This window comes from Sminthopsis crassicaudata, chromosome 4, assembly GCF_048593235.1.
Source record: "Sminthopsis crassicaudata isolate SCR6 chromosome 4, ASM4859323v1, whole genome shotgun sequence".
NCBI lineage: Eukaryota > Metazoa > Chordata > Mammalia > Dasyuromorphia > Dasyuridae > Sminthopsis > Sminthopsis crassicaudata.
This window is the reverse complement of record NC_133620.1, coordinates 452,491,474-452,513,099: the sequence shown is the minus strand read 5'-3', so window position 1 is coordinate 452,513,099 and position 21,626 is coordinate 452,491,474. Positions and strand designations below refer to the sequence as shown.

The window sequence follows — 21,626 nt, the reverse complement described above, 5'->3', positions numbered from 1 at the left end:
ATTCCTTGGTGGAACTACAATATGAATAAAATAAGAATGGTTTGTAATTAATGTGTTATTTGGATTCCAAAGATTTTGAAGACTAGTTAGGTCTATATCTTTAAAAATTTGGCATGAACAATATCATAAAAAGATAATTAATTTGCTTTCTTAAAAAATACAAAGTATGTCTAGCCTAATCCTTTGAAGTGTGATTCCAATTAAATGGACTCTTTTTCTCTAAGAATTTATCCATTACATGTATCATCCCCTCTCCAATTAAGTTAAATAACTGGGGGGGTGGGGGGGAGAGACCAGATTATTCCTACATTAATGATGGAAAATCAACAGATAAAGTGACTTTTTCAAAGTCACAAAGTACTTGTGACACTGACCGATATTCCACTTGATTCCTGGTTTGGTGCTCTGTCTGCCAATTATCTCAAGGCCATCTATTATATTACCAGAAACTCAATGGCATACGTCTCAATCTGGTGCTCTAGAGAGTCAGTTCCCTCTGCTATGCAAGACTATGGGTTCAGTTTCAAAGACATATTCTGATATTGTGGCCTTGATTACTCTGCCTAGTTTAAAACAGTATTCTTATCCCTTTGGAACATACTTCTGATTAATTCTTGTAAAAGATGGGTTTCAGAAAAAGTACAATTCTTGAATGGAATTAGATATGTGGTACCAGACACAATCATCAAAAAGGTAAGGCAATGGGACAAGCATGACCCCTCAAAATCCTAGGCAACTTGATAAGATTCTCCCTTATGAAAGAACACAGCAATCTGAGCTGGCAAAAGAAATTCCTCACTGGCAGTTCCCAAAACTGATGAAATTATAGTTCTGTAATATAGGCAGCATATGTATACACATAATATATATCTCTATATATGTACATACAAAAATATTTCATATGATACACGCATGTATATATGTGCATATAGTAAATAATGTGACTTGATTTATGAATCTGTATATATCTCATCTCCCCTAAATTCCTCTTTGATGGTTCATTTTGGTACTGAAAGCCCTCAGTTCTATAAATCCTAGAAGATATTACCAAGTAGAAAGGCTTTGAATGCAGGGCCTATAGTGGAAATGTCTTTTGAGAATCAACCCACTTAAATGTGGAAAGGTTTATTATTCTTAAAAAATTAACTATGGAGGAATGAATTTTTTTAATGTTAGCCACTCAGGAAGACTGTTTACTTAGCGCTTAGAGAGATTGCAATCTATGATAGCCAAGGGATGCAGCACAATGAGAGAAAAAAAAAAAATTCACAGGACTTTAAATATTGGAGGATGCTCTAATCTTTTTTTAAAATAAAGCTGAAAAATCATGGAAATAGAAACCAAAAAAATCTCTGAATTTTTAAATCTCACAACAAGTTATATTTGAACTATGTCATTTATTACTGTTATGCTTTCAAAAATGCTTTATAGTTAGCCATTTTGAAGTGAAATAAATTTTTATTCTTCTCTGTTAAAAAAAAGCAGGAGTAAATACTAAAAAGCAGTGTTTTAAAAAGAGTAATTTTTTAAAATAATAATTAGCTACAACCTAACCTATTAATATATTATTTAAATTAATAATATGAATTTGAAAACAGGAGAAAGTATTTAACTTTCAATGGTAGAAATGAGAAAACTTTAACATTATTATTAAACTCAAAAAAACTCCACCATTATTATTAAACTCTTATGAAGTAGTAAAGCAGAAAGTCAACCTGAAATTTGTATACTACCACTGCTATGATCAAAGTTAACTTACATACAAGCATGCAAGCTATCATACTGAAACCAATATAAAGTTATTTAGCAAGCTCTACTTCTTTTACACAGGTGAACAAAAAATTTCATTCTACTAAATATTCAAGGCACAGGGCCCTAAACCTTAAAGGGGTAAAAGATAAACTAGTTATAGATGAAGAAATAAGCACCAAGAAGGCAAAGTAACTTCTCAAGGTCACACAGACAATAAAAATAGCAAAGGTAAAAGCCAAACCTATGACTCCAAGACTGCTTCCATTTTCACAACACCACAGTATTCTGGCAAAATAAATATTTCTGAAGCAGACCATTAAGATTCTTGATCTTGCTAAGATCCAAACACTTCTAATTTACTTGGACCACTTACTATTCTCACTATTGCATCTGTACCCAAACTGTTACGATTCATGGTTGTCGTTGCTATTGTTTTTAATACCCATGAACAATGTGGAATATAATTTCTACACCTTTAGACATTGTCTTCCTGCTCTTAGAATTAAAGAAATAACTAGCCATAATTTAAATTGTTGCAACAACTCTACCCATCAGGGTTATAAAGAATTATGATTTATCCAACAAAAGAGCAGTCCAGAAAGAGTTGAGCTTTTTCTCCTAAAAAACATATAGCACTTCATATTAGAACTCATCTCTCACGCATATGAAAGAGTGTTCCAAATCACTATTGATCAGAGAAATGCAAATTAAGACAACTCTGAGATACCACTACACATCTGCCAGATTGACTAAGATGACAGGAACAAATAATGATGAATGTTGGAGGGGATGTGGGAAAACTGGGACACTGATACCTTGTTGGTGGAGTTGTGAAAGAATCCAACCATTCTGGAGAGCAATCTGGAATTATGCCCAAAAAGTTATCAAAATGTGCATACTGTTTGACCCAACAGTGCTACTACTGGACTTATATCCCAAGGAAATACTAAAGAAGGGAAAGGGACCTGTATGTGCCAAAATGTTTGTGGTAGCCCTTTTCATAGTGGCTAGAAAACTGGAAAATGAATGGATGTCCATCAAGTGGAGAATGGTTGGGTAAATTATGGTATATGAATGTTATGGAATACTATTGTTCTGTAAGAAATGGCCAACAGGAGGAATACAGAGAGGCTTGGAGAGACTTACATCAACTGATGCTGAGTGAAACAAGCAGAACTAGGGGATCATTATACACTTCAACAATGATACTGTATGAGGATGTATGCTGATGGAAGTGGATATCTTCAACATAGAGAAGAGCTAATCCAATTCCAATTGATCAATGATGGACAGAATCAGCTACATCCAGAAAAGGAACACTGGGAAATGAGTGTAAACTGTGAGCATTTTTTTGTTTGTTTATTTTTCTTCACAGATTATTTTTACCTTCCAAATATAATTCTTCCTTTGCAACAACAACAACAAAATTCGGTTCTGCACATATATATTGTACCTAGGATATACTATAAGATATTTAATATGTATGGGAATGCCTGCCATCTAGGGGAGGGGGTGAAGGGAAGGAGGGGAAAAATTCGGAACAGAAGGGAGTACAAGGGATAATGTTGTTAAAAAAAATTACCTATGCATATGTACTGTCAAAAAAGTTATAATTATAAAATTAATAAATAAAAAATCTTAAATCACTTAAAAAAAAAAGAAAGGAAAAAAAAAACAAAACTCATCTGTCAACTCTTTCATACATATAAAAGAAGTGACTTGTCCAAAGTTAGCAAAACTGAAATCCAAATGCAAATCTGACTTACAATCTATATGGTGCATAGAAATTGACATTTTTCCTAATAATTGTTTCCAAAAACACCGCCCCACCCCCTTTTTAAAAAAACACTGAAGTGTACACATCCAGTTAAGCCCTCCACTGTTGCTCCATTGGAAAAGGGCAGTGAACCCTGTGTTCTCACTCTGCCAATGGAGCATAAACTCTGCACAATTCTACCACTCTAAACAGACATGGAGTATGGGTGTGGTGGGAGCCTCTGGTCAAACCACTAACTAGCTTAATCATAAGAGATTCATCATCAGACTGGTTGTAGAATAATGGATTTTTTTAGTCACAGGTTTTGAAGGCATGTGAATTCCAATTTCTGTTGTTTCTTTATTTTATAATCATAATTAGCCAGTTCTGAATGAAGGAAAAAGCACAGTAATAAACACTTACTGTATGCAAAGTACTAATAAGTACTAGAGATACAAATAGGCCCTTCAGTTGCTAGTCAGGAAGCCACAAATCTAAAGAATTGGTGATACAGAAAAGAACACCCATCTAAGGCTTCAAAATAGTAAAACTCAAATCTGGGAGTTTGAATTTATTTTAATAGGATTGCTATAAAAGCTATTTAGGAACTGTAGCTAGATAGTAATTGAAAAGATATTTTCAAAGTAACCTTTTCAGATGATAAACAGACATTTATTGAGCACCAACATGAGCCTGATCCTTAGTCAAATTGCCCTAAAGTACCTTAAAGGGCAAGGCAATCAATTCAATTCAAACATTTATTAGCCCTCAATTTCAAGCTAGGAAGTCTGGATTTAACTTTATAAGCAAAATTCAATTCAACAAATCTATTACTTTTTAATCAAAAATGATAATCTTATTTTATTGTTTATTCATTTGTTTTGTTTTAGGGGCCTGTCTATGGTTTTCCTCTGGTAAAAAGGGAAAAACACTTTTTTAAAAAGGTGAAGAAAAGGAGGGCTTTGAAGACAATCCCTATTAAAGGTAGCACTTGCTTTCATGCTATCATAAATTAATGCTATAAAATGGGACTATTTGGATAGTCTAAAGATCTCTCATGTAGCCAGTTAAAGAGTCCATTTTCCTCTGAGCCCACCTGCAAAACATACTGACTTAGCAGACTTTGGACAATTATTGCTGCCAAAAGACCCACTGCGCTCAGCCCAATAATCAATCTTTTGAAAATGTAAGTCTTTCTCCACTGAGAAAATCTAAGTTTATATTCTGGTTGTAGAGCCTTTGAGAACCTAGGGTGATTTCTCTAGATCCAAATATGGCATAAGAGCAGGACTAAGTGGAGGAAATATTTTTACTAGGAAAATTAAAAACCACACGTTCAATACATAAACTGAACTATCTAGGTAACACCAGAAAAAAAAAGTTCTCTCCAGTTGGCTTTAGAAATTCCATGACATTATTACATATAGGTATTCTTTGTTTTATTGTGCTTCCCAGATGTTGTTGTTGTACAAACTGAAGGCTTGTGAAAACCCTGTATTTTGTAAGTTTATCGGCATCACTTTTCCAACAGCATATGCTCATGTTTTATCTCTGTGTTACATTTGACAATTCTCTCAATATTTCAAATATTTCCATCATCATCATCATCATCATCATCATCATCATCATCATCATCATCATCATCATCATCATCATCATCTCATAGTGATCTGTGGTCTTTTCTATTTCTATTTTAACTGTTTTGGGATACAATGAACCAAGCTCATATAAAATGGCAGCCTTAATTAATAATTGTTGTGTGTTCTGACTACTCCTACTATCCGCTATTCTCCCATCTGTCTCCCTAACCTCCCGACTCCCTGTTCCCTGAGACACAACATCACTGAATATTACAGAAACTCATTTGAGAGGATTAACTCCAGTTATAAAAGGTAGAACTATCCTATCAAACAGCATTGAGTGATACAGAGAAATCTTTTGTGGAAAAAGAATCAACTGATGTGGCAAATTTCATTGTCTAATTTTAAGAAACTGCCACAGCTGCCCCAACCTTCAGCAACTACCATTCTGATTAGTCAGCAGTCATTAACATTGAGGCAAGACCCTCTACCATCAAAATGATTGCAACTTGCTGAAGGCTCAGATGATGGTAAGCAAATTTTTTTTTTTTTTGTAATAAAGCATTTTTTATTAAGGTATGTACATTGTTTGTTAGACATACTATTGCACACTTAATGAATTATAGTATTGTGTAAACATAACTTTTATATATACTTCTTGTGTCCTGCTTTCTAGAGCCCCCAAGTTGGGGTGACAAAATGTACCCATGCTTTCTAGAGCCCCCATGACAGGGTGATTAAATATTCCTTCCTAGTGGAAAAGTGATGAGGCAGGACTCCTGAGGATGGTGGAAAAATGGAGTCTGTTTATTTTAAGGACTTTCCCCTTTTTATGTAACAAAAACAACACTGAGCACGTGGGACCACATAAACAACTTTCTATAGTATGTAGTTTGCCACCTGGGTATCACTTCCACCTGCTCTCATTCTGCTTTAATCTCACCACAGATTGTCACTGTCCCCTGACTTCTCAGGAAGGCCGAGAGCCCTTAGGGGAGATGGGGAGCCGAACCAGACATTGTTAGCAGGTTCTCTCTAGGCTGAAGGGTTTTATACCTCATCCAGAGTTTCCATATACTGGGAAATAAAAAAAATTCCTGTGACTTGCTTTACTGAGGGTGACCACAATGTCTCTGAGGGAGGGAGGAAGGGAGGGAGAAAGGGAGGGAGGGAGGGAGAGAGGAAGGAAGGAAGGAAGGGAAGGAAGGAAAAGAAAAATATTCCCCAGTCATGTGATTCATTTGAATTCTCACTCCCCAGCCAGACCACAAGTTTCTAGGGCAGGGGCACGGCTCTGAATTCCCTTTATATTGCAGATACCATTTCTTATTATGAATGTTTTCTACAATGTACCTCATTAGTAAATACTACTGACTGATATGATTATGGGATTACTCACAAAATATACTGCTCCAAAGCTCCCATGTCCTATCTCTCTTAGATCTGTGAAGAGTTTCTCTGGATCTTCTTTGAAGAAGAGCTCTGCGATTTCTGGGTCCTTCAGGCTGCCCGCTCGACTAGTTGATGGCATCCTGCTGGGCAGTCAGCTATCTGACTATCTGGGTTTACACTGCTGTCCCAATCCTTGGTTCATCTGTATGAATGAAGTCACTTCTGCATTGATTACTGTAAGAGAGGAAAGAAAGCACATGATAAGGAATAAAATTAACAACTACATAAGACTTTGAGGTGAGTGCTCATCTGTTTGAATTTTGCCATGCTAAGGCCAGGACTGGGTATCCAAACAGCCCAGAAGCCTTCCTGAATCCCTGCATTTCTCAGTATCTTTTTACCCTTTTTAGTACATTGTATTTGTATAAATGGTGTATTTTCCTTCTTCCATGCTCCCAATCTCCCCCACTAGAAGAATGCAAACTCCCTAAGAACAGATTATGGGAGATAGGGGGGAGGGAAGGAGAGACAGAGGACATCTGCCTCATACAGAGTTCTGCACATGCACAGAGCAATTTCCTCATCAATGTTCGGCTGACTTGTTTTAAAATGAAAGATGATCTATTACGATTCCTTTAGCACAAATTATCTAATAACAAAAGAATTAGTATCCATGAAATTACTCACACTATTCTTAAATACCAACAAGTGTACAGTAACTAACTTAAAACAATGAAATCTCTATAAATGGACTAACAACAATCTTTTCTTTTTATGATTAAAAGCTCTTTAAATAACAAGAACCTTGTTCTTTTCTCTTGTAAAAAGGGAGACCCTAATCTGCTATACCTTATATTTCATAAGGTCCATCAGCCAAGTCATATAATGTTCTAGATAACTGGAATAATTACTTCTTCCTCTATCTCCTTTCTATGGTAGGGACAGGATTGGATAGAGAATTTCATAAGGTAGAAAAATTGAGGAATAAGAAAATTCCCTTTAATTATTAAGGTTGGCACCTTCTCTGAAACTTACAGTCTCAGGAAACAGTCCCAGCCCACTGAGAGACCAAATGCTTTGTCCAGGATCACACAGCCATCATTGGATGTGTCAAAGGCAGTCCAGATCTTGCTGTCACACTGCCTATGTAAAAATATTCTTCAAATCTCTCCCATTTATCAAAATTAGCAGATGTGTACCAAATGTAAAATATCTGAAATGAGGCTCTTTATTTTTAAAATTCTTTTGCCAATATATATTGCTTGTGTTCATGAAATAACATGGTATGTCAGAATGAGAAGTCAAGGAGGCCTGAAATATGGTCTATCTAAATTCTACCAATTCCTGACTGTATGAACTTGGGCAAAGTCCTGAATAGCTTGGATCTCTACTATTCACCTATAAAACTCAGGCCCACAGGTGTCTTGAAAGGCATCTAAAAATGTCATCAAATCCTATCCTTTCTGAAGAGGAAACTGAAGAAAAATGCCCAGTTATTCTGTGATTATTTTTCTAAAATGATATTCTCCACCTAAAATAAAACCTTTTGATTCTTGAAAAATCCAATCTTTAACAATTATTTAAGAATTGAACAAAATCAAAATTAGCTATATTTTAGGTTTTCTAACCAGTTCTTATCAAGCATTCCCTTCAGCCATGCATATATTTCTTTTTAAATTCAAAGCAATTCCAGCCTTTCCCTGGACAAGTTGTGTACAATATTATACATATAAAATATAGACCGTTTTTGTTTCCATATGGCTTCCAACTTATCTACAAAGCAAAGACTGAAAAATCTGAGCAAACCTAGCCTAGTTCTAGTTCAATTCTTATTACCATGATCTACACTCTAACTTTATGTTTGAGATGGGCAGGGCAAAAATGTTACATATCATTAAAAAAAATTTTTCCCTTTTATTTAAAAACTATCCTATCTGCACAAAGGAGCCAACTTTTGGGAGGGCAGTGGCAGCAACGTCCCAAAGATGGAAATTAACTGCTGCCACTCAGGCAGAATGCTGCTACAGCAATGGTGAAACTAGGAATCTGACAAAGGCACCTGAAGCTCACCCAGTGTAAGTAGCTGCTACAATCCACTGCAGGAAAAATGCTTCTGTAGAGATTTCAGGACAAGATTAACTATGAACTCCATCATCATCTTTCCCTTTAACATGAAGGGGAGGGGAGGACAACTGAAGAAAACATTATGAAATTATACCCTCAAATTGAGGGTTTGGCTAAAGAATGGAAGCATTTTTATCTGATCTGAAAGCAGAATCTACACCATGGCATGTGCAAACTTCTATATAACTCATGAGCTATTATTAAGATACATATTTCAAATATGTAGTGGGCCATTTGTTAAGTACATTATTACTTTATTTTAAAAAGAGAATTAATATTTTGGAAAGGAGGATTAATCCACCTGGAATTATTAAAAAAAAAAAATCATGATTAAAAGTAGAAATTTTAAGCCTATACTTAATTTCACTTGTGGCAGAAAATAGGAAGGGCCACTAATAGAGTACATTTTTAAAAACCTGAGTGAAAGCTGGGTAATTTTGTCAATACCTGAGTAATTCACCTTTAAGAAAACTAATTGAAATAAATTTGGAGAACAAAACAATTGTTTTTTCATCTCAGATGAAAATAATGAATAAATAGGTTTTTTAACTTAAAAAAAAGAAAAAAGGCAACTGTTTCACATTTACAACATGAAGCCCAACAATGGACAATAACATCAGTCAAATGCAATTGAAGGGGGGGAAGGGAACTAATAATCAGAGTGTACTCAGTATTACTAGTGGAATGCTTCTTGGATCAGTGGTAATGATGTCATGTTGTTCATCTTTTAAGAAGCATCAAATTCTTACAAAAAGGACATTGTTGTTCAAAAGCAACTGCTTCAATCCCACAATGCCCTGTTCCCTACATCTGTTAATCACACAGAGTCCAGGTTTAAAATATTCACAAATCATAATATCCTTGAAAGGAAAAAAAAAAATCTTTCTCCCCCCAAGATAGAGTGAGCTCTCATTTTCTGACTTTGAATATGCTTTTATCAATACAGAAATGTGTATGTATTCAGTTTATTGGGATTAGCATTAATAAGGTGATTTATTATTTTGTTTCACCAGCTTTAAAAAGACAAAGGAAAGTTAATTTCTCCTAAACTCAAAGTCAAGACTTTGGAAGAAGGAGGGAGAGGTCTGAATCTCCCCAAGCAGAAAAGAATGAGAAAATAAGACCTTTACAAGGACCACAACTAAGAAAACCTGCAAGATAGGACAGAAACAATTTTTTGGGAAGCCTCAGTAAAACATTGAGGAAGGGATGCAAAGAGGACAAAAAGAAAGAGGGAAAAAAAAAAAAAGTTAATTCCTACTACCAAAAGAAAGATCCCAAAGAACTAATTCATCATAATTAAAATGTACTAAATGATTCTTCTCAAATACAATTCATACTTAATGTACAAATATAAACATACTTTCTGAGCATATCAATTACATACTGCATACTAAATACAGTGAAGGGTTATCCTGGACTCATTTTCCCTCATCTTATATATAATTAGATGTCACATTTTGTAATTTCTCTTTGTGATCTCTTTATTCACACTGGGCCCATTCTAGTTAAGACTTTCATCACTTTTTATCTAGACTATTCCAACAACATCCTAACTGGTCCCTTCAATAATCCACTCTCAACTGCCAAAGTGATTTTCTTAACGAAAAGATGTGACCATTTCCCCATCCCTGTTAAGTGAACATAAAAGCTCCCTTACTCAAAATGTATTCCTTTACAGCCTAATCCCAAAACCCCATTTTCCAGGATTCTTAGATATAGATATATAGATTCTCCCTCAAGCCCTCAAAGGACTATAGTCTGATAAATCCCTTTTAATTTTGTTCTTGTTCCCTTCTCCACAACTTGGTAGTGGCTGTTGTCTCCCATCCTTCATCACCTGTCTCTCACACAATTCCAAATATTCTTGTCCCCACTGAATTTCTTTAATATATTCAAGATATAAAAATGCAACAATTGGGAAAGGAAACACCATGGTAGGCCTATCCATGCCAATTACACCACCATGGACCTCAAACAGAAACACAGCTTCCTACTTAATCTATTGCTAGTTACAAGGAACTGATAAAAGTAAGATAGTGAATTCAGTCTACTTTATTACTTGAAAACTCAAAAGAAGTGTATGAAGTTAATATGTATAATTCTTCAAGTGATCCATAAGTTTTATTCTCTTAATCACAACAAAATTATGTATAGCAGATTGCTGCCTGTAATAAAGGATACAAATGCCTGAAAAGGAAAAATTTTAAGTTAGAAATTCAATTTAAAATATTATGCATGATTGCTTAATTAAGTTGAAGTTTCTGATTTAAACTTATACTTTTCACAAATATTCTAGAACTTTAAGACTTGAAACATCTAATATAGAAAAGCATTAACTATAACAGAAAGAGTACTGAACTTGGAATCAAAATGTGGGTTCAAATTCTAATTCCAACATTAAAAAAAAAAAAAATTAAAGCTGAGAAAGATCTGTAGAAATAGTTTATTTCAAGTGAATTATCCAATCTGACAAGCATAAAACTATCTTTTATGTGTACAATGTTAGGCATTGAGGATACAAAGACAAAATGAAAAAATATATTACTGACACAATATGTAAACAAACATGTAAGTGATAATTTGCAGGTATAAGCACTAACAAAAATAAGAAATCTTCAGAGGCTTTCCATAGAAGGTGTCAAAGAGCTGAACCTGGAAGGAAGCTAGGTGAGGAGAAAAAGAATGTTAAGGCAAGGGAGACAATCTATACAAAGGCCCAGAAGTGGGATATGAAGTGCTAAGTTGGGGGAGTGGGGAGGAGAGAGGAGAAGGGCAGGTTCACATTTGGATATTTGAATTTACAAATATCTGAATGAGAGTGATGTGCTAGCTGAAGTCATGTTATAAAGGGTTTTTAAATGCTAAGCGGAGTTATTAGTGTCTTATCCAATGTTGTGAAGAGCCTCAGAAGTTCCTTGAAAAGGGGAGGAAAATCCGATCTCAGTGAGTGGAGGCTGAGTGGAGGCTGTTTGTTGCAAGAGTCTACAAAAGAGCAGTTGAGAGCTTAATATAGGCTGGCCTCCTAGAATAGAGATACAGGGAGTAGATATAATTCTCAACTGACTGTATATGGGGAGGGGGTGCAAGGGAATGGGGAGAATCAAAGATCACCTTCACTTTGTGGACCTTGATAACTGAAGGCTTGATGGTGCTTTTATAAGAAATAGGTAAGTTTGGAGAAGGGTCTAGGGAGAAAGTAATGAGCTCCAATTTGGAGGTGTTAAATTTAAGATGCCTTTGAAATATTCAGGTAGAGATATCTAGGGGAATGGTGATGTGAGTGATATGGGACTCAAGTTCAGAAGACAGACTGGAACGATTTATATAGACATGAGATTCAATAACATAAAGAAGCAGAAGAGGAAACTGTGGTACCCTGCTTTATAAATTTGGGCAACTCAGCCTGAGATTTAGTTTTCACTACTTGAAAAGGCGAGATAATACTTGCACTTCCCCTCTCTAGTAAGGTTGTTGAAAAACTGTTTTGTAAACCACAAAATGACATATAAATAGGAGTTATTAAATCATTTACCCCTCTGCTGACTTTACACTGTGTTCTTATGACATCCACTGTGTACATGTACACATGTGTATAAAGGATATAATGTACTTCTAATTTTATTAGTATAGGAAACTTATACTAAATATATAAGAATGTTATTTATAATTAGTATGTAAGCAAGCTAATTTTATTAGCTTTGAAACTACTATCAAGGATCTTACTAAAATCCAATCTATTGGCTAAGGCATTCATTCCCCTGATATACTATTCCATGAAACCTGTTAAATTGAGGAATTAGTTTACTCTTGTGTGGATAGGGTCTGAACCGGTAATTTCACTGGTATTAGTAACTCCCAGATGAAGACGTTCCAACTAGCAAATATAGGATGACATCTTCCTGCAAGTGACATTCTTTAAGAGTTGTCCAGGGCACCTGAGAGGCTGAGAATCAATATATGCCAGAGGCAGGACTTAAACCCAGGTCTTCTTGGTTCTAAGACTGGCTCTCTGGTCAATGTCATCATTTCTCTACGTATATACCTATACACCTACTATTTTAAAAGAAAACTGAAAAATTCAGTAAAATATTTAGTAAGAATTAAAAGCTTGAAGGAAATTGAGAGAAAGAATCCTACCTCTTTATTAAGGCCTTTTCTAAATTCCATCCCCCAAACAAATGAGAAAACTGTCTTATGATAACATAAGAGGTCAATATAAAGAAAGAGGATTCTTGGAACCAAGTAGTGAATTTGGGAGAGAGCTTCTCTAGTGCAAAATCTCAAGTTTATTCTCAGGCTAGTTAAGCCTGGTTTTGTTTGGTTTTGTTTTTTAAACCCCAGAAGAATTCATCCTAGAGGGGGGGAAAAACAGGCATTGTCAGCTTTGCTTTTTGGCCTCTCCTGGGATGAACGTCAATTAGACATCATTATGTTTAATGTCATTATGTTATGGCCTGTCATGGTAACCTCCCTTATGAAAGCTACTGGCTTTGACCTGTACACTAATTCATACACTTGGCATATTAGGCCTGTCTAGCTGAGTCTTCCTCTCCTCTATTATATTTAGCAACATCAGCTATGGCTTGGTAGATTAGTCAATTTCTCTAAAAGAGCACATATTACATTTAAGCCTTCCTAGTTGTCTGACTTTTTAACTTGTCTTTTTTTATCTATCCAAATACAGTTATTTAATTTTCTGAATTGCACTGTATTTTTCAGGCAAAATTTTTCCTGGTTCAAATATTTCATGAAGAAGTTCCCTTCTTTGGTTCAAAAGATATAATTTATATTTATTTTGTTTCCAAATATTAAAATTACATATATGTTTGTATATAAAAACACGAATATATTGAGATACAAACACAACAAGCAAGGTATCACAGAAGCAAATATAAAAAAATGTAATTGTTTTCTAAATTATATAATATATAGAATTTCAGGACTAGAAGAAAACTCATAAATACTCATTTTAGCAACCAGACCCCTCATTTTAAGAGAAGGAACTGAGGCTCAAAGAGGCAACTGATAAAACACTGCTAATTACAGGTGAAGCAGGGACCAGACAAGGTCTCCAATCCTTCTCCAGTGCTTTTCCTATTTAGTATATCATGCTACTTCCTTTATAAAAGACAAATAAGCTACAGAACCAAAACATGATACACAATGCTATTTAAAATAAAAATCACCAGTATGTATTTGATCTAAAATGAATGTTAGAGTTGAAACAGGAATTAAACGCTAAATAATATGCTGGCTGGTCTTTGAATCTGAGGAGACGGTTTTCTTGATAAAATTCCCCATAACAAGCAAAAGCATTTAAAAAAATAAATACCATTAATAAAGATTGGATGAAAAATCTTAATATTTTACTCTAAAGAGTTAACTGAATGATAAATTTAATTTATTTTTATTTGTTGTCTCCACCTCTCTGCTAAGCTCCTCCTCCAAAAAGGAAAAGGAAGTCATCATCAAGGGTGGCTCCAAACAGGAAAAGGCACATGAGAGACTAGTGACAGGGAAAGGCAGTGACATTTCCTTGTCCCAGAGTTTAGCAGAGGGTGTTTCTCTTCCACCAGTGCAACCCAATAGGCACCTACTATGTGCAGAAAATATGAAAACAGGCTATGCTCTCAGGAACTGCATTCCAATGAAGAAATGACAAGGATAAAGTACACAAACAAGTATGCTTAAACTCAAGGGGCAAAAAAAAAATAAAAAAAAAAAATGTTCATCTCTTTCTGTTCTTCACTTGTTTCTGCTGAAGATTTTACTATTATTCCTGAATCATCTTCTCTTATAGATCCAATTAATGACAAGTCTCATAAGTGATATCTCCACCTCCCACCTCTCACAAGCCTTTTGAAAACTCACGACCCCTCCCCTCTTTACCAGTTTCCTAAGCGTTTTCCCCCATACCCATCCACTTTCTCATCTTTCCATGTTATTCTCCAAAAAGCTACCCAACTGATATACCAAAAGTCCTAGTCTGATCCCTGGCCAAGCTAAAGCATCTTCTTCCTCTGTTTAGCATTCATAACCATTCACAATCTGATACTGGGATATCTTTTCACAATTATCTCAAGTTACTCTCCCTCATTTGGTCTACTTTTCTGTATCCGTCCCATGCTCCCTCCAACACAAACATGACATCTCCTACCTCCATGACATTGGCAAAACTATTTCCTCAACTCCTAACACTCTCTTTCCTCACACAGACCTCATGAAACTCTGGTTCCTGCCAAGATTCAACTCAGGTAGCACCTCCTTTGACAAGGCCTTTCCTGAATCTCCCCCCTCAATAAGGTCCTTGCATTGGTTGTATATGTGGCAATTATCTGAGAGACAGAGCTGCAGAACTTGCTCACTGACATCAGTGACACAGGTGGGGATGGGCTGTGTATTGGCTTGGGCCCAGAAAGCCTGGGAACAGCAGGGGGGTGGGGAGGAAGCACTGTCTTCAAGCCAGAAAAATGTGAATCCTGAACCTAATTCCAGTTTCACTAGGACAAGTCACTTAAGACACTCTGGACTTCAGGCTCCTCATCATCAAAATAATGAAGGGGCAGTACTAGATCCTCAGACACTCTGTCATGTCCTTGCCAGGGCACCCTTACTTAGTCCTTGAAGGCAGCAACTGTTGGCTTTTCTTTAGGTAATAATGGAAGAAAAGAGAGGCTGAAAGTTGGACCTTTGCTTCAAGTGGATGAGATGGGATAACCGACAAGAAAAGGTACAACTACTCAATTTTATTTTGCAGTACTGAACAGGGAGCAGCAATCTAAGTGAACTACAGAATCATCTGACTGCCTTTATCAACTCTTTATCAACTCACCTGCCAGCTGTGGCTGCTAAGAACCAACAATGATAAGGAGAAAATCAAGGAAAAGAGACAAGGAGTCACAAGGTTGAGAAAGCAACTGTCCTTATTTTCAAACAAATGGAAGAGAATATAGTCTACAACCACAGGACAGTCCATGAGATTGACTTCAATTCCAGAGAATTTTGTACAACAAACAGATCATTAAATAGATGATTGGTGAGCATACAAAAAAGGAAACAGTGATTACAATGAGCCAGTATGATTTCATCAAAAACAGATTATGCCAGTGGAACCTCATTTTCTCCTTAGATCATTCCACCTTAGAACTGAAAACTTAAAGATTTCCAGAACTAGGTCTGAAAACAGCTTCACTAAAAATCTAAAACCCTCTTTTCTAGAAGCAGAACCTAATTTTAAAATAAAGTGAAAAGTCAAGAAATAGGCTGGAAAAATGAGCAAACAATTAAAAAAAGAACTTGATAGAAAGTATCTAGGGTGACAGAGAATATCAAATGCAAAATCAAAACTGTAATACCCTAAATCTATATCTCAAAGAGATTTTTACAGAAGGAAAAGGACTATATGTACAAAAATATTTACAAGAGCCCTTTTATGGTGACAAAGAATTGGAAATTGAAAGAATGTTCATCAATTAAGGAATGGCTGAACAAGTTGTAGTCTAAAATTGTGATGAAATGATACTGTACTATAAGAAATGACGAGCAAGACGCTCTCAGAAAAACCTGGAAAGGCTTACATGAACTTATAGAAAGTGAAATAAGAAGAACAAGGAGACCATTGTACACCATAAGATCGATACAGTATGATGATCAACTGTGAATGACTTAGCTATTTTGATTAATACAAGGATCCAACACAATTAAAAAGACTTCATGATGAAAATGAGACCCTTCGAGAAAGCCGAGATGGATTCAGAATGCAGATCAAAGTGTATTTTTTAAACTTTATTTTAGTTCTTTTGTTTCTTTCACCATATGATTAATATGGAAATGTCTTGCATGACTGTGTGTATGCACCAGTATAACCTATATCAAATTATTTGACTTCTCAACAAAAAAGGATGGGGAGGAAGAAGTGAAAAAGAATTTGCAATTCAAAATTTAAAAAAGAATGTCAATTGTTTTTATATGTAATGGAGGGAGGGGATAAAGGATATAAAAAAGTGTAAAATAAGGAACTATGAGAGATAACTATTATTCTGAAAAAGGAGCTGGAAATTTTAATAGCCCAATAATAACCACCATTGTTGTCCAAATGTTTTTCAGCCACATTTGGCTCTGTGACCCCTTTGGGGTTTTCTTGGCAAAACCAACTTATTGTACAGATGAGAAAATTGAGGCAAATAAGGTTAAGTAACTTGCCCAGGGTCACACAACTAATAAGTTTCTGAAGCCTGATTTGAACTTAGGAATATGAGTTTTCTTGACTCTAGGCCCAGCACTCTATCCACTGGATCTTCTAGCTAGCATTTTATATTCTACCTACTATGTGACAAGCACTTTAAAAATATTTCTTTTTGTCTTCTTCACAACAATGCTATGAAGTAGATGCTATTACTACTGCCATTTTATGGATGAGAAAATCAAGATAATTAGAGGTCATGACTTTCCCAGGTTCACACAACTATCAAGTTTCTGGGGCTACATTTAAATTCATCTTCTTGACTCCAGTCTAGCACTCTATTGTGCTATCTATTGTCTTAAACCCTATACAAGTTAACAATGTAATAATACATCAGCCCCAAAAGTTAACTTGATCTTGGACTGAATTAAGAGAGAAATGAGGTGATAATCCTTCTGTGTTTTTTCTTTTTTAAATTAGACCTCTTCTAGAGAATGGTCTGCAGTCCTGAACATCACTGTTTAAGATCTTTGCTAGGCTGGCCAGTGTTTAGAGGGCACAAGAATGATGAAGGGCCCTGAATCTATGTCAAAAGGATCAGTTGAAGGAATTAGGCAGGTTTAGACTGAAAAATATCAGTTGGGGGTAGGGGAAGCTCAAACCCTGTGACTCTGATCTATTCCATTTACCAATGGGTTTTTTTTTTTTTACATTTTGTGGGTATCGGCAAAAAATTCAAGGTACCTCAGGACCAGACCATTTCCTTTTCCAATTATATATATATATATGTACATATGTATATATGATTGATAAGATACACAATACCTGATATCTATATAAAACTAAATTAGGAAATTATGCCTGTGGTTATCTTTTTTGATAGTCTGGCAAAAGGATGATCTTTATGGCACAATATTAACTGACTGCTTAATAGAATCCAAAATGAATATAGAGCAAATTTCTGCTTTTTGAAAATGATGATAGGATGGGGTGATTTGATTATCCATGCAAAGCTTTATTAATTTATAACTCGGCGGGGTGGGTGCAGCTAGGTGGCGCAGTGGATAGAGCACCAGCCCTGAAGTCAGGAGGACCTGAGTTCAAATGTGACCTCAAGACACTTAACACTTCCTAGCTGTGTGACCATGGGCAAGTCACTTAACCCCAAATGCCTCAGCAAAAAGAAAAAAAAAAAGTATAAGTTGGGCTCTTCCTCTCCCTTTATTCTTTCAAATTGTGAGAAAAATTGAGAATGCTGAAGTTTTGTATATGATTGTTAACAAGATTATTTCAAATTAATTTACATAAATTAATATGAAGCAGTACATTTTGCCACTGTCAGGTTTTTGTTTGATTATTCTTAATAAATAAAAAGAGCAGCATTAAATTAAAATAATGAACCTAACAGGAAAATTTCAAAAGTTAACATCTTGGAGCAATGCAAACATAAAATGAAAAACATCATTAAATCCATCCAATCTTTAATTTATTTACCTTTTTGTCTCCCACTCCCAAATTTTTAGTTTCTTCCCCCCCACCCCAGGCTGGGGTTAAGTGACTTGCCCAGGGTCACACAGCTAGGAAGTGTTAAGTGTCTGAGACCAGATTTGAACTTGGGTCCTCCTGAATTCAGGGCTGGTGCTCTATCCACTGCACCACCTAGCTGACCCTTTTAATTTCTACTTTAAAATTTTTCAAGTTCTGGTTTAACTTTTTTGTCAGTAGTGTGTCAGGGGAATATTCTAAATTACTATCTAACAAAAGTAGACCAGTGGAATAAATTAGGCAAGGAAGAAAACAGAAACAACATAATTCAATAACTCAGTATTCAATAAAACATAACTGGAAATCAAAGGTCTGCCCAACAGTGGGAAATGGCTGAATAAACTGTGGTATATGCTTATAACGGAACATTGTTGTACTATGAGAAATGACAAGCAGGTCGTTTCAGAAAAATGTGTAAAGACTTATATGAACTGATACATAGTGAAGTGAAAAAATCAGAATATTGAACACAGTTAACAATACTGTTTGAAGAACTGAAGAATTTAGATGTTCTGAATAATACAATGATCAAAGACAATTCCAAAGGATTAATGATGAAGCATACTATCCAACCCCAGAGAAAAAATAGATTATTAATACAAACTGAAGCATGCTATTTTTTTACTTTTGAGTCTTCTTACACAAAATGACTAATATGTAAATGTTTTAAATAATTATATATATAATTTCCATCTAATTGCTTACTGTCTCAGGAAAGAGGGAGACAGAATTTGTCTTTAAATTAAAAGATTTTTTTTAAAAAATTTTAAATGAATAAAACCAAAAAACCATATAAAAGCAGGACAAGCTCTGAATGTTACATAATGAAGTTTTTAATATACTGAAAAAGAAAAAAGGAAATAATATTTTGAGGCATGGTATTAAATAAATATTATCTTTGCAAATTCCTAATAGGTAATTCTTCAGTAATAAGAGTACACACAAACTAGAAATTTTCAATTTTTCTAGCGCCAAACTGCCTAATTTGCAATATTCAGAAAATAGGAAAGAAGTTAAGTAGACCTATTATTTCAATCCCATTCTCTTAACTATTCAGATAAATAGAGCCGGTTGACATATTGGGTGGTTTTGCTGAACTACTGAACTGTTCTTTTTCTTTTGTTATAAAAGGATGAGAATGTAATATTTTTCATATTATAATAAATTTAATGCTTATTGATCTGGAGAAGGAAATGGTAAATCATTCCCAAACAAGGTCATGAAAAGTTGAACATGACTGAAAATGACTGAACAACAAGATTACCTAGAAAAGGTCAACAGTCTAAGTCAGGAAGACCTCAGTTCAAATCTGATCTCAGTCACTTATTAGCTGCATAACTTTCAGTGAGTCAGAGCCTTTGCTTCAGTTTCCATTTTTGTAAAATAAGGCTCATAACAGCACCTATCTGCCAGGGTTATGATGCAGAGCAATTGAGAAACGTTTTAGGCAATCTGAAAACCTTAAAGAGTATACACATGCTAATTGTTTATGATTTTATTATTATTATTATTGTTTATTAGGTCAGGGAAACCAGAGTCAAATTCAGTCTTAGACACTAGCAGTATGACCCTGAATAAACCACTTAATCTGTCTGCCTCAGTGTCTTCATCTGTAAAATGGGGATAAGAATAGTAAATAAGAATAGTAAACTACCTCAAAGGATTGATGTGAGGGTGAAATCAGATATCTGTAAATCACTGAGCACAGTGCCTGGCACATAGTAGGTGCTATATAAATATTTCTTTCCTTCACTTTTATTATTACGATTTAATTCTATTATTGGTTGTTCCCCTTCCCTGTTTCCAGCTCCTTACCGTGTAGCTTTAGCTTTTATTACAATATGTCTCAATATGAGAGCATATTGAACTTACAGCAAGTTCTCAAACTTTTTAATCTCAGGATCCATTTACATTCTCAGAAATTATTAAAGAACCACCCCACCACCCCCTTAGGGATTTTGTTTCTGCCAATTATATCTAATGATATTTATTGTATTCAAATTTAAAACTGATAAAACTTTAATACATTCATTTAAAAATAACAATAAACCCAATACATGTTAACATAAACATTTTATGAAAAATAATTTTTAAATATACCAAGAAGCAAATTTTTTACATATTTCTGCAAATCTAACGTCTAACATGACAAGAGTTGGACTGTCAAGGGTCTTTGGACCATACTTTTAAGAAATATTACACAACTAACATGAAGATAGGCTCATTTGAATTACTGAAAATGCACAGGCAGTAAAACATTGTTTTTAGCTTTAATATTTTCACATGGCACCTACTTTTCCAGTCATTAATTATTTAGCAATGTGAACCTAATTAAGAATATAACTATGTCAGGGCTATTTCTGAAAGCCACCAAATCTAAAAACTATTTAGGGAAAGATTAATAAGGTTATTCTGTGAGTATTATGCATTCACTAAAGTCAAATCATTTGCTCAGGAAATATTTAATGATAGAGTTCAGTGTTGGTATACACTTCTGGCTCTCCCATAGTTATCCCCACTCGTACCTGAGCTGCCTTCTCATCCTCAATTGTCCCTTAGTGCTTACAACTTCTTCTCACAGTGAGGAACTGAAAGAAAGGAAGGGAAGGGAAGCTCTATTTTTTGGAAAATCCCCTCAAGGATGGCTAGCCTTCATTCTTTTTCTGGCTTTCATTCTCTCAAATTTTGCCAATATGCTCTGTCTTTCCATCACTGCCAACCCTTTCCCTTTTTAGTTCCCCCATTAGAATGTCTTGGAGGAAGGCTCTTTTTGCCTATAGTTGTATCCCCAAAGCTAAGCATCAGGATGTAATAAAATTTTGTTGACTAACTCATACAAATTTCTAAATGTAAAGTACCATCACTGCAACTTTTTAGGCTTATTTTTCACTTTGTATTTAAATACAAAGAAATGAACCTATAATTCACCAATATCAATTTCAAAAATACTTAAAGTTATATATACTAACCTAATTCAAATGCTCATCTGAGTTCCTCTTGATTTAGGGCATATGTTACTTTATTCGAGAGACATAAAATATGTTTTCAGATGCCAAATCATTGATAAAGGTTAAATAAACCTTAGTCTGACATATTAATTTTTAAAATTCTGTTAATAAGTAATAAGACTTTTGGGGAGAAGCTGCTAGGATCATACATACTTCACAATCATATTATTAGCACAAAACTAGCTTACTGAACAAATTTCAAAGGCTAATAAAAATGCTTTTTTGCTTTCACCATAATTATTTTCAACTTGGAAAACAGGAAAAAGGTAATCGACATGATAGAT

At 34.9% G+C, this 21,626-nt stretch overlaps 1 protein-coding gene across 3 annotated transcripts in view; it reads right to left on the bottom strand.

Moving 5' to 3' along the window:
• TAOK1 (TAO kinase 1) overlaps window positions 1-21,626 on the bottom strand; it is a 130,545-nt gene that overhangs the window by 58,449 nt on the left and 50,470 nt on the right. For all 3 annotated transcript variants that reach the window (XM_074263760.1, XM_074263757.1, XM_074263758.1), the window contains exon 2: window positions 6,488-6,714. In XM_074263760.1, the coding sequence (XP_074119861.1) occupies window positions 6,488-6,619 (132 nt within the window). In that variant the 5' untranslated portion in view covers window positions 6,620-6,714. The remainder of the gene's footprint in view (window positions 1-6,487; window positions 6,715-21,626) is intronic.